We start from the raw sequence: 14,160 nt of genomic DNA, 5'->3' as shown, positions 1-14,160 counted from the left end.
TTTTAACTAAACATCTTTCATCACTAAAACAGAATGTCATCACTAAAACTTCCAAGAACACAATTGCTTCCGAATTTTAAATTACTTTCGAATAATACAAGTACTTTCCAAGGAATGAATCGTAAGAAAAATGTCTCGATCGAAGAAGAGCTGATCATGGAATACAAGAACGATAAAGAAACAGCAAACAAACGAGTATCGCGCGAACAACGAATAATCGTCGCGTTGATTGAGCACCAACCATCCAATCAACTCTAAACGAGACGATGTTCACGAGCATTGATCCCAAAGAACTCTGTTGCACCACCCACGACGACGTCGAACCACCGTCTCTTATCAACCCGGGTGATAAGTGACGCGAGCTACGTCACTGATAAAATCCACCAACCGGAATTTGCGGAGTTTGCATTCTTTTTGGGGAATACAGGATGTGGCGGAATCTTTGTTTTCGTTGTTTTATGGAGCTGTGTTTATGTATAGTTTTTTGCGTTCGGAAGGTTATTGATTATTTGTTTATTGGGTTGGGGGAGGGTTGGACTTTTTAGAGATTGGGAAATTGGGAGATTGGGAAATTGGGAAATTGGGAAATTGGGAGAGTGGGAATTTCGGAGATTGGGAGATTGGGAAATTGGGAAATTGGGAAATTTAGAAATTGGGAAATGTGGAAATCGGGAAATATAGTAACTGGGAAATGTGGAAATTGGGAAATATGGAAATTGGGAAATGTGGAAATTGGGAAATATAGAAACTGGGAAATGTGGAAATTGGCAAATTTAGAAATTGGGAAACGTGGAAATTGGGAGACGTGGAAATTGGAAAATGTGGAAATTGGGAAAAGTGGAAATTGGGAAATGTGGAAATTGGGAAATGTGGAAATTGGGAAATGTGGAAATTGGGAAATGTGGAAATTGGGAAATGTGGAAATTGGAAAATGTGGAAATTGGGAAATGTGGAAATTGGGAAATGTGGAAATTGGGAAATGTGGAAATTGGGAAATGTGGAAATTTGGAAATATAGAAACTGGGAAATGTGGAAATTTGGAAATATGGAAATATGGAAATTGGGAAACTTAGAAATCTAAGAACCTAAAAACCTACAACTCTAAGAATCTAAGAATTTAGAAATCTAGGAATCTAGGAATTTAGAAATCTAGATTTCCAACAATCCCAGAATCTAAGAACCTAGAAATCTATAAACTAGCAAATCTAGAAATTAAAAAATCTAAAATTCTCAGAACGTAAAAATCTAAAAATCCAACAACCTAGAAATCCTCAAATTCATCAATTTAATAATTCTTACTAAACTTCATCTATCCCACAATTCCACATCTTACTTTTATTTACAAATAAAGTCAAGACTTTATTTTGTTCTTCATTTTACATAATTTTATTATATCTGCCATTATATTCTTCAATCTCTTGTCTAAAATGTGGACATCCGTCCAGCACAGAACTTTTAAAACGGAAGAAATATCTGCGAGGAAATCTTCTCTGTTCTATTTCAGAGAAATCATTTAAAGTCCGGGTAATTCTGTCGACTGCATTTTATTGCCAGCCGGAGAATGTCTGTCTTAATTGAAGAAATACCTGCCGTTCTCTGCTTTAACTCTTGAGACTCCTTTTCAGAGTAAAATAGTACGCGCTTCTTTTAATACAAAATTGCAAGTCTGAAGCAGACTGCAACATGTTAATGTTTCAATTAACATCTCGTTGTATAATTTATTTGCCATTAGATGCGTTAGTCAAATTTGTTAGAAATTGGGAAAGGTAGAAATTGGGAAAGTTAGAAATTAAGAAATTTAGAAACTGGGAAATGCAGTAGTTGGGAAATTTAGAAATTGGGAAATGCAGTAGTTGGGAAATTTGGAAATTGGGAAATGTGGAAATTGGGAAACGTGGAAATTGGGAAATGTGGAAATTGGGAACGTTGGAAATTGGGAAACGTGGAAATTGGGAAATGTGGGAATTGGGAAATTTGGAAATTGGGAAACGTGGAAATTGGAAAATGTGGAAATTGGGAAATTTAGAAATTGGGAAACGTGGAAATTGGGAAATGTGGAAATTGGGAAATGTGGAAATTGGGAAATTTGGAAATTGGGAAACGTGGAAATGGGAAATTTAAAAATTGGGAAACGTAGAAATTGGAAAATGTGTAAATTGGGAAATTTAGAAATTGGGAAACGTGGAAATTGGGAAATGTGGAAATTGGCAAATTTAGAAATTGGAAAAGCTAGAAACTGGAAAATTTATTTTCCTCTAAATCCAGACCTTATCGGACTTCACATTATAACAACGTAATAATTCGGAAAGATTCTATAGAAATTGAGATAAGTCGATAAAAATAGCTCTATCATTCTCGGATTATAGATAACAAAGATTATTTCGAACATCAAGAAGATATCCGAAGCATATGGCGCCTTTTCAAACACAATTTTAAATCAATATTGCTTTTCTCAATTTAATTAAAGAAAACTCGACACAGTATAATTTTACAATATAATTGTATTATACTGCTAATTTATTTTGTTAAGAATTATTAAATCAGTTCAACGTTTCAGTCATGATATTTTTAAATTGCATCTTTTAAATCGTTAAAATATTGATCATCGAATTATTGAATAAGTTATATTTGTAATACTCGTCTCCCTTCTCGCAGCGTTCGATAAGAAACATGCGGTTAACAAGCATTCTCTTATCAATGCAGGCTGACAATGTCACCGGTAGAAGGCTTATCAACCGCCATATATAGCCAGCCAGGAAAATCAGATAATATCGACCGGTACCGTTTCAATGCACCTAAGTATCATCGTGTATCAACGACCCAAGAATATTCTTTCCTATCGGACCGAATCCTCGGACTCCCATAACTACGCCATAAAACTCACTGATTTCTATGATCTTGATATATGACATAAAGGTTAATGTCCTCTCGGTTTCATAGTTACATCGTTCGTCTTCTATTTTAGACACATATCTACTTTCATATATTATTTCAAACTTGAATTTATTATTCAAGTTTGAATTTATTATTCAAATTTATTATTCAAGTTTGAATTTATTATTAAAGTTTATTATTCAAGTTTGAATTTATTATTCAAGTTTATTATTCAAGTTTGAATTTATTATTAAAGTTTATTATTCAAGTTTGAATTTATTATTCAAATTTATTATTCAAGTTTGAATTTATTATTCAAATTTATTATTCAAGTTTGAATTTATTTATTGAATATTATACAATTATTGTCTTTAAAATGGAGGCCATGTTCTACAAATTGCAGAAGCTATGGAAAAAATGAAAAATAACTATTTTTTTTTAAATAAAGAAATTCAGGATTAATTTTTTAAATGACAAGAATTAAAGAACAAATATTTTTGTATAATTAACAGGACTAAAATATATATAATTCTATCAGTTTAAAAATATAAATTGATTGTAGTATATTAACCTCAGTAATGTTACAATAAATGATTTGTATAATGCAACATAAATTATAAAATTTATAATTTTCCTAATTTAATATTATTAAAGTGTGTATATAGTGAGAGACTAGATCTTCAAGTTTGATATTTTATTATGACTTTACAAGAATTATAATATAGCGAGGATGCATTTCATATCAATCAAAAAATTAATAAAAATTCTGTATAAATTATTACACATACAACTTCAATTTTATGTACAAAATGAATGTATGGAAATAGAAATTGACCACCATTGAATGTTCCACTGTTTCGATACACGAGGGTGCTCGAACATAACAACCCTAAAATGGTGACGTGGTTATTAGTCATCCACGCTCCAAAATTAGTTCTGTCCATAAGCTGCAAGTTCAATATCTACAATATTCATATGTGTCCACACATGAGGTTCCTCAAAATATTTAACTGTATCCTCCTTTCTAGAATTCGAGAATTTTCCACCATACTACAAAATAACTTATCATTTACTCTTTGACTGCCATGTCACCCATATGTGGATGGCTCTTCAATTCCCACACTGATCCACATTATTAAAAATATGTCCTTTTACTTCATTGAAAATACTTGTCTTAACTGCTTGTAACTATAAAAAATAAATATAGCAACATACTGTAAAAATATTTAGTAAGACTTGTTAAAATTGAAAGAGGTACCTAATGCAATTTTCAGCTGTTGTTCCCGAAAATTCGTAAAAAGAAGTCGAGAGGTAAACGCATCATACAAATTCCCGAGAGGCCATCAACCTTTACGAGTCAAAGATCACGACTGCACTCTAATTCATCATAATTACTTGAGTAACTACATCGTCGAGGCATATCGTCGATTTTTGATCCTTACCAACAACTGTGCCTCGGTACTCGATTCTTATCAATGACCTCGCGACGTTGTCGCGAGACCATTCTCGTCCTCTCGATCCTCGACAAACTTCGATGACGTCACTGGTCTTCTCTCTAAACGAACGCTATTCCACCGGAACCGGCTTTCGATCGATACCGGTGTGCAACACCGCGAACTTTCACTTCCGGTGTCCAACGCACACGATCACAGAACGATAAGTATCACATGGGATTATTTCGCACTGTGATTGATCAGATTTCGTATTAGAGAACACACGATATGCACAACACTACCGGCGATAGGCGCCGTGACGCCAGTCGGCGACGCACTGCCAGCCGGCGTCGCCACGACACGCACAATCGCGTACAGGGACGCAACTGCCTGTTCGTAGACACGAGACCACCTCTTACCGGCGTGTGAGAGAAGGGGAAACCAGGGGAACTAGGCGCATGCGCGCTAGCAACGAATAGTCTTGGGACTGATATTATTGATACCATTGATAGCTCTATGAGATTTCAACCGATATCGCGTTGCACCGATGGAAAGGTTGATCGACTTTCATTCATTAGGTTATAGGGAGGTGGACGGAGGTCTGGGACACTTTATAGGTCCTCAACTTTCATTTATAATATTAATATTGGGGTAAAATGTGGACACGTAGGTTTCTGACTACTTTACAGGTCTTCAACTTTCATTCTTAACATTAAAATAAGGTTAAATGTGGACACGTAGGTCTGTGACACTTTATAGGTCCTCAACTTTCAGTTATAATATTAATATTGGGGTAAAATGTGGACACATAGGTTTCTGACTCTGTTACAGGTCTTCAACCTTCATTCATAATATTAGAACAAGGATAAAAATATGGATAGGTAGGTTTGTGACTCGTTTACAGGTACTCAACTTTCATTCATTATATTAATATTAGGATAAAATGTGGACACGTAGGCTTTTGACTCTTTTACAGGTTTTCAACTTTCATTCATAATATTAAGATGAGGATAAATATGGACACGTAGGTCTGTGAGATTTTTACAGGTACTTTCATTCGTGATATTAGAATAGTGCTAAAAGATGTGGACATATGGGTCCATCAGACTTTTACAGTATCTTCGATAACTTTCATTCATGACATTAAAATAAGGCTGCAAGATGTGGACATAGTGGGACTATGACATTCTACATGATGTTCAATAACTTTCATATATAATATTAAAATGAGGCTACCATATGTGGACATTGTATGTCTATGTGATTTTAACATGATGTTCAATGACTTTCATGTATAATATTAAAATGAGGCTACCATATGTGGACATTGTATGTCTATGAGGTTTGTATATGATGTTCAACAACTTTCATGTGTGATATTAAATTGAGGCTACCATATGTGGACATTGTATGACTATGTGATTTTAACATGATGTTCAACAATTTTCATGTATGATATTAAATTGAGGCTACCATATGTGGACATTGTATGTCTATGAGGTTTTTACATGATGTTCAACAATTTTCATGTATGATATTAAATTGAGGCTACCATATGTGGACATTGTATGTCTATGAAGTTTATACATGATGTTCAACAACTTTCATGTATGATATTAAATGAAGGCTATTAAATTAAAACTCTCAAGCCAAAAAACTGATCTAAACTACATCAAGTGTCTCCATTTCAAGTCTCCTTAATCCGCTCGCTCGAACATCCATCCGAATAAAGTCCGTCGAATCAAGTGTCCTAGCTCGATCTCCAAGTAAGCCAACTTTCCTCCGGTGAAATAGGACGTCTGTGGATTTTTATCTCAGAGGGCAAAGAATATATGACTTGGTCAGACTTCCTCGCCATAATCCACGGAATATACGCTCGCGATGAACCCTGGGCCGACCCTCGCGAAATTTCAGAGGAAAAGTTGCTCAAAAATTTGGACACCTGGGTTCCAAGGTGGACGACCTCAGGTTTTAGTAGACAGGATAGTTTTATGACTTCGAGCTTACAACTTTGTTATCTTACATTTTGTTCGATATTATAGCTTTGTCATTTTATGTCTTGTTCAAAGTTTCGTGAGCTTGTATTTCCGATAGAATAACTTGATGACTGGAGGTTCTTCAATTTTAGAATTTGATCAGCTTACATCTTTTTTAGTATGTCTTCATTACTTCACACCTTGATAACTTTACAACTTCATGACCTTACACCTTGATGACCTTGTACTTTCTTTAACTTTACACCTTCATAACCTTGCACCTTCTTCAATATTATACCTTCGACCTTACACCTTATTTAATATTACATCTTCATGGTGTTACATCTTCTTCAATGTTACACCTTGATGACCTTACACCTTCTTCAATTTGACACCTTGATGACCTTACACCTTCTTCAGTAGTACACTTTGATGATCTTATACCTTCTTCAATCTAATACTTTCATGATCTCACACCTATTTCAATCTTAAACCTTGATGACCTTACACCTTCATCAATAGCACACCTTGATGACCTTACACCTTCTTCAATGATACACCTTCATGACCCCCAACCTTCATGACCTCCAACCTTCATGACCTCCAACCTTCATGACCTCCAACCTTCAATCGTACGTCATCAACTATTCAAAAAAGGCATAGTTAATCGTCGATCTCTCTAGATTTTCACAATTATCGACAGATAGAGGAACGTGTTGATTCTACGAGTATTGTTCCTGGAGAAACGAAGCTGCACCCTGTGTTTGACGGGCACTTTATTGTCCGGTTTTCTTGCCACGTAAGGGTTGCACCAGACCTCGAAGGGTTGAACGATTGCCACTCAAAACGTGCCTGGTACATTAAGAGGGAACGGTGTTTTATGATGTTCCGGATGAAATTGTTTGTCTGTCTGATCAGGTGCCTATGAAGTACACTATGAGGGAAAAATTAAATCTATACGTACAAATTCAATATTTTTGAAATAGGTGGAAATTTAATGGTTGAGGGTGGTAGAATTGGAAAGTTAAATGTTGCAAGGTTGACTTCATATTTAAATAGTGGAAGGTTTATTTATTAGGTATGCATTGACTCCAAATTCAAATACTGAAAGGTTAATTGAAAGATACAAAAAAGTTTTAATTAATAATATCTCTAATATAGAAAAATTTAAAAAACTGATTCTAACGAAAGTTCCCAAAAGTCCCATCTCCAAAAACACATCCAAAAGAGTGGGTATCGAATTTCCGTCTCCATCAACGTCCCCGAGTAGATTCGGAAAAAAGGAGCGTAGGTCGCAGTGGATTAAACGAGGGTTGTAAAGGGGACAACGCGTCTGAGAGCAAAGAAAAACGTTGGAAGAGATTTGTGGCTGGTTGCGAGGATTTCACCGCGACGAAGAAGCATAGCTTTTCTTCTCGCGAACCGTTTGGAAAAAGTGATCGCGAGCCGGCTAAAGAGCAAGGAGGGAGGGTTTCGACGCAAGAACGAAACGGGAGAAACTTGGGTCGTTTCTAGACCGACGGAAAAAGTTTATTGCGTGTTTGCGAGGATGTTTCGTCGCTAGACGTTGATGAGACTCGAGCGTGCCATCAATGCGCCTGTTTGTTTGGTCCTCGACTAATGAGATTGATCTAGCGACGCATCAACTTGGACGGGAACGATGATTAATCGGCTTTAATGCCACTACTCGTATCGCAAAGAGTTGTTGCCGTTGAGTGGATATTATATGTATCTTATCGGAACTGTAACGTCAAATATATTTCAACCTTTCATGTTATCCGATCGCTGCTGTTTGGATGTCGATAGCGAGTTAGTTAACATATGTACGTCTGATAAGATGATCGTTGCTTTCGATTGAATTTATTGCAAATAAAACTAGTGACTACTTTGTCAAACCTATAGATGACAGATAGACCTACAATATCCACATTTGATAGGCTTCTTTTAATATTTTCAATGAAAATTGTCGGACAGACTGTTAAAACCTTATAAACATACAATGCCCACATATGGTAACCTCAATTTAATAATATACATGAAAGTTGTTGAACATCATGTTAAAATTACATAGCATACAATGTCCACATATGGTAGCCTCATTTTAATATTATACATGAAAGTTGTTGAACATCATGTTAAAATCACATAGACATACAATGTCCACATATGGTAGCCTCAATTTAATATGATACATGAAAATTGATGAACATTATGTTAAAATCACATAGACATACAATGTCCACATATGGTAGCCTCAATTTAATATCATACATGAAAATTGTTGAACATCATGTTAAAATCACATAGACATACAATGTCCACATATGGTAGCCTCAATTTAATATCATACATGAAAATTCTTAAACATCATGTGAAGATCTCATAGACATACAATGTCCACATATGGTAGCCTCAATTAAATATGATACATGAAAGTTGTTGAACATTATGTTAAAATCACATAGACATACAACATCCACATATGGTAGCCTCAATTTAATATCATACATGAAAATTCTTAAACATCATGTGAAGATCTCATAGACATACAATGTCCACATATGGTAGCCTCAATTTAATATCATACATGAAAATTCTTAAACATCATGTGAAGATCTCATAGACATACAATGTCCACATATGGTAGCCTCATTTTAATATCATATATGAAAGTTACTGAATCTTCAAATGTTAAACGTTGGAAAAGTACTGCAATTTGAAACTTAAGAATCCTAAATATTTAAAAACCCCTAAAAGTTAAGAATCGAAATTCTTTCGGGATTAATTCATCACCACTCGTCGAGAAAGGTTGCAAAGATCACGTCACCCGGTTTCCCAGAGTAGTTTTTTTCGCAGTCGAACCCCGGTTTTCCGCTCGACGGCACGCGATTGTCCCCTCGGGGACGTTGCAAAGGGTTCACCGGAGAATTATTATAACACGGCCATGGAGTCGTTGAGTAATCACCCTCAGGTAATCGTTCTAGCCAGTCTCAGACGGTCGAATATGCAAAATGGAGAGCAGTTTTCTAAACAATTTGGAAAATGTACGAACAAGCGGGCTACAATTGGTAGCGGACGTTCTACTAATGAATTATACGTCGTTTCGAGGGTGAGAATTAGGGGACAACGGAATGGCGTGCACGTTGGAAACGTGAATTCGAATTAATTCGGGGGAAAAGGATGAATGGACGCTTGGAGGATTGCTGTAGGTTAATGTTAATTGTTGTGCTTCATGCTTTAAACGCTGACTAGTTCCTTTATTTTATCTGCTTTTTAATTTTATTTTCTGCTCTTCGACTTTTGTCTTCTTTTTTTCATATTTTTTTTTGTTGCTTCTTTTTTTATGACGAACTTCTTTGATGCATTAAATAGGTTCGTTGTCAGCTTTATATATTTTTAAAAATGTTTTTGAATATATTTTATATGTGTTTTTCATATTTTTTGATGTCTTTCAAATTTTTATATCTTTTTCGCAGTTCTGATACTTTTTTAATTTTTAAAATATTTTTAACAAGTTTTTAATGTTTTCTAATATTTTTAAAGTCTTGTTAATATTTTTTGAAACGTTTCTAAATATTTTGTCCCGATTTCTGATTTTGTCTTCATCAATTTTGTTTGATGATTTTGTCTCAAGTGAAAAGTTTCAAATGCATTATACATTTTTAGAGAAATCAATGTTAAAATATTGTTCGATCAAAGTAAAATGAAAGTAATATTTCCCAACGATAAAATGACAAGCAGAAGAACACGTAAAACGTTTAAATGCTCGTTGAAATTCAAGGGTGAACGTCCTTAAACGCTGAAAACGTTTTACGATACGTTTACAAATTGCTCCTCTCCGTTCATTGAATACCACGTCGAATCAAAATAAGTAAAATGTACCATTGTATAAATGCATGCCGCATGAAATGAATATTTTTGCATCGACAATATCAAGTGCATTGTTCCTGGCTTTCCATAGAAATTCTAGGGGATAAACTGTACAGCTACAAAATGGAGCTTACGTCACGTTTCCAATAAATCTTCAACTTTTGCATTAATGTATAATAACTTCTACACAAGTCATTATTACGGTATGTTACTGCATGAGTATTTTTTATCAAAATATATTTTTATGAACATTCAATTTTTTTTAAAAACGTGTTACTAGATTTTTCTCTTAAAATATCATGTAAATTATAATTTCTTTTTAACTTGTATTGCTAGATAAGTTACTACTTTTTCTTTTCACATATGCCACACATATCACATATGCATACACATATGTTCCACATATGTACATACTATATGGGTTGTCATTTCTTTTTACTATATATTACCAGACAAGTTACTATCTTTTTAACATGTATTACTAGATAGGTTACTATTTTTTTTTATCACATATACCACACATACCACATATGCATACACATATGTTCCACATATGTACATACTACATGGGTTACCATTTCTTTTTACTATATATTACCAGACAAGTTACTATCTTTTTAACACGTATTACTAGATAGGTTACTATTTTTTTTTATCACATATACCACACATACCACATATGCATACACATATGTTCCACATATGTACATACTATATGGGTTACCATTTCTTTTTACTATATATTACCAGACAAGTTACTATCTTTTTAACACGTATTACTAGATAGGTTACTATTTTTTTTTATCACATATACCACACATACCACATATGCATACACATATGTTCCACATATGTACATACTATATAGGTTTTCATTTTTTTGACTACATATTACTAGACAAGTTACTATTTTTTCTTACATTTTTCAAAACATATAAGTCACCATTCACTAGCCTTCCCTCAAGAAACTAAAATAATTCATATCAAAACAAAAATATTAAAAATGTCACAAATACCTCAGCAGATCTCGATTTCCTCAAACGAATACGAGAACTGGCTTGATAGCAGGAGACTAAAAAAAATGAAAAGAAACACGAAACAATTTGCACCTTGTAATCGCGCTAACGGTGCAAGTAATTAGCGTGCCTTCTTACGCAGACGAAGAGAACAAGCAATATGAAACCAACATTCACAACCGAGTGGATGTAATTCAACAATTACGAATTTCCTTCATGTACCTTCGATTCAGTTCTTTTTCACAAGTACCGTACAACCGTGACACGAAATCTGCTCTTCGAACAAGTTTGCCGCGAAGAAATCGTTTTTGCAAATACTATCGCGTTGCGGTAAATCATTGCAGGGAAATTAATTTACTGTTAGTTTATCTGTTAAACAAACTTAATTGGGAATTTTTTAATTATTCATACAAATTTCGTTTGTGAAATATAATTTTATGCACTTTGTTGAACGTATTAAATGTTAATAAGAAATAATTTTGTCGTACACCAACAAATTTTTACATAAATAAGTCTTATATAAATATTAGCTTCAGACGTTTTTGTATGAATGTAACAATTTTATGTGAACGATAGTTGATGTCAATAAAAACGTCTTGCATTATACAACATCTTGTTTGCATAATGTCTAAAATATCATATAGAGCATATCAACCTGAATGGTACACAAAATAATTTAATATGTCAAAACACTTCTAATAAATTTCTCCAAATATCCATTTAACAGCCCCATATAATTAACGAGCTAAGTTTCCTAAACAAATATCTTCAGTTTCAGGATATCTGAAAGCACGAAACAGTTCGAAAGAAAATATTGCAATTTTCTATGGTGAAATTCCAGGCAAGATCGTAAAGATGGACGTAACCGGAAGCCAATCACCGAGCCTCATCGAGACAAGCTTTTCCTGATAAATCAGTCTCGTGTTCGCGACAATTGGCCTGGCCAGACAACTTGGTCTAACGGCTTTCTATCGTCTCGTATCCGGCGAACAATTTGTTGTCTGCCAGGACATTTTCCATCCACCCCCTTATCCGTCATATCTGAAGCTTCGTCTCTGTCAAAATCCGAGGCTGGCTATCAGACACATCTCTTACGGAAAGGGAGAAAAGGGCCGAGAATACTGTTCTCCCGGAAATTGCATCACGTAGCCTCTACCTATTCCAGGCTGGCGTGTGTTGCTTTTGAAGGAAAAAATTTTCACGCGGTTTGGGTGTCAGAAATTAAATTGCGGAAAGATCGAGACACCTGAATTTGGGAGTACTTAGGATTTGACAATTTTTTACCTTTCAAGTTTTTTATAGTTCTGAGATCTAGAATTTTAAAGCTTATTCATTACAATTTTTCAATTTTTCAAGGTTTCAAGGTTTCAATTTTTCAATTTTTCAATTTCTCAATTTTTCAATTTCTCAATTTCTCAATTTCTCAATTTTTCAATTTTTCAATTTTTCAATTTTTCAATTTTTCAATTTTTCAATTTTTCAATTTTTCAATTTTTCAATTTTTCAATTTTTCAATTTCAGAATTTCTCAATTTTTTAATTTCTCAATTTCTCAATTTCTCAATTTTTCAATTTTTCAATTTCTCAATTTTTCAATTTCTCAATTTCTCAATTTCTCAATTTCTCAATTTCTCAATTTCTCAATTTCTCAATTTTTCAATTCTTTAATTCTTTAATTCTTCAATTCTCCAATTTTTCCATGTTTCAATTCTTCAAATTTTCAATGTATTTGCAAACAAAAATTTGTAATAACATGTGATCAAAAAATTTTTATAAAAACATACATTAACTTTCGTCATCCCTAATTTTCCTACTTTCATTTTAAAAAACGACCACCAAAAAACTACCAAAATAAATTTGAATAATTCAGAAGAATTAGAAAGATGTTCCCAATCGGAAAACTCGAGTCTCGACACCATTTCCCACCCTAGGAAAATTCCTGTCCAAGCGCATCAGCGATGCGTATCTCCATCAACACACACACGTACGTTCCATAGAATATGCGAGTGTGGTTCTTGTAAGCGTAAGCAACAGCGTGCTGCGTTTCCGGAATAATTTAATTAGTAGCTTGTACGAAGTGAAGTGCCAGGTCTTATCCCGTGAGCTTAATAGCAACCTCTTCTGGCCGTGTCGGAGTTCGGTTCCCTAGGGACGTATCTTTTCCAGGGAACCCCCGTCGTTGAAAATACGCGGCGGGAATCCTGGAACATCGGGAAAAGCGGGACGCGTCTTGCCCGCCGTTTAATGAATTAATTAAGCATTATTTTCGTTAAATGCTGCCTCATCAGCATTCGACTGTATTGCCTGATATGCATTTTGTAATTGTTCTCTTCGGGATATATTCTGGGGTTTATTATCTGAATGACAATAGGAGTTCTTTGGGTTTAGTTGAAAAGTTTTGTGAGGTTATAGGAGTGTGTTTTTTAGAGGCTGGAGTGGCGACATCTAGGAAGTCTTTTAGTGAAACTTGTTAGTGTTACTTGTGCATCGGTTGCGATGGTTTTGAAGAGAGTTTGAAATGTTTAATTTTTTTTTATTTCAATTTTTCAAATTTTCAATTCTTCAATTTTTCAGTTCTTCTATTTTTCAATTCTTCAATTCTTCAATTTTTTAAATCTTCAAATTTTCAATTCCTCGAACTTTCAATTCTCCAAACTTTCAATTCTTCAAACTTTCAATTCTTTAAATTTTCAATTCCTCAAACTTTCAATTCTTCAAATTTTCAATTCTTCAAACTTTCAATTCTTCAATTATTCAAACTTCCAATTCTCCAAACTTTCAATTTTTCAAACTTTCAATTCTTCAAACTTCCAATTCTTCAAATTTTCAATTCCTCAAACTTTCAATTCTTCAAATTTTCAATTCTTCAAACTTCCAATTCTCCAAACTTTCAATTCTTCAAACTTTCAACTCTTCAAACTTTCGATTTTTCAAATTTTCAATTCCTCAAACTTTCAATTCTTCAAACTTTCAATTCTTCAAATTTTCAATT

At 34.1% G+C, this 14,160-nt stretch overlaps 1 protein-coding gene across 11 annotated transcripts in view; it reads right to left on the bottom strand.

Annotated features, from left to right (window-relative positions):
* spri (Src homology 2 domain-containing protein sprint) overlaps positions 1 to 14,160 on the bottom strand; it is a 225,163-nt gene that overhangs the window by 65,569 nt on the left and 145,434 nt on the right. For 2 of the 11 annotated variants that reach the window (XM_012294200.2, XM_012294206.2), the window contains exon 1: positions 4,317 to 4,704. The exons of the other annotated variants lie outside the window; for them this stretch is intronic. Coding sequence is in view for 1 of the 2 variants with exons in the window: in XM_012294206.2 (XP_012149596.2) it covers positions 4,317 to 4,378 (62 nt within the window). In the remaining variant the exon portion in view is untranslated. Of the gene's footprint in view, positions 1 to 4,316; positions 4,705 to 14,160 lie in introns of those variants that run through there. 11 annotated transcript variants of the gene reach the window in all.

The sequence above is a fragment of the Megachile rotundata genome, chromosome 14 (genome assembly GCF_050947335.1).
Source record: "Megachile rotundata isolate GNS110a chromosome 14, iyMegRotu1, whole genome shotgun sequence".
Taxonomy (NCBI): Eukaryota; Metazoa; Arthropoda; class Insecta; order Hymenoptera; family Megachilidae; genus Megachile; species Megachile rotundata.
Note: the sequence above shows the minus strand (reverse complement) of the source record. Positions and strands in the feature narration are given on the sequence as shown.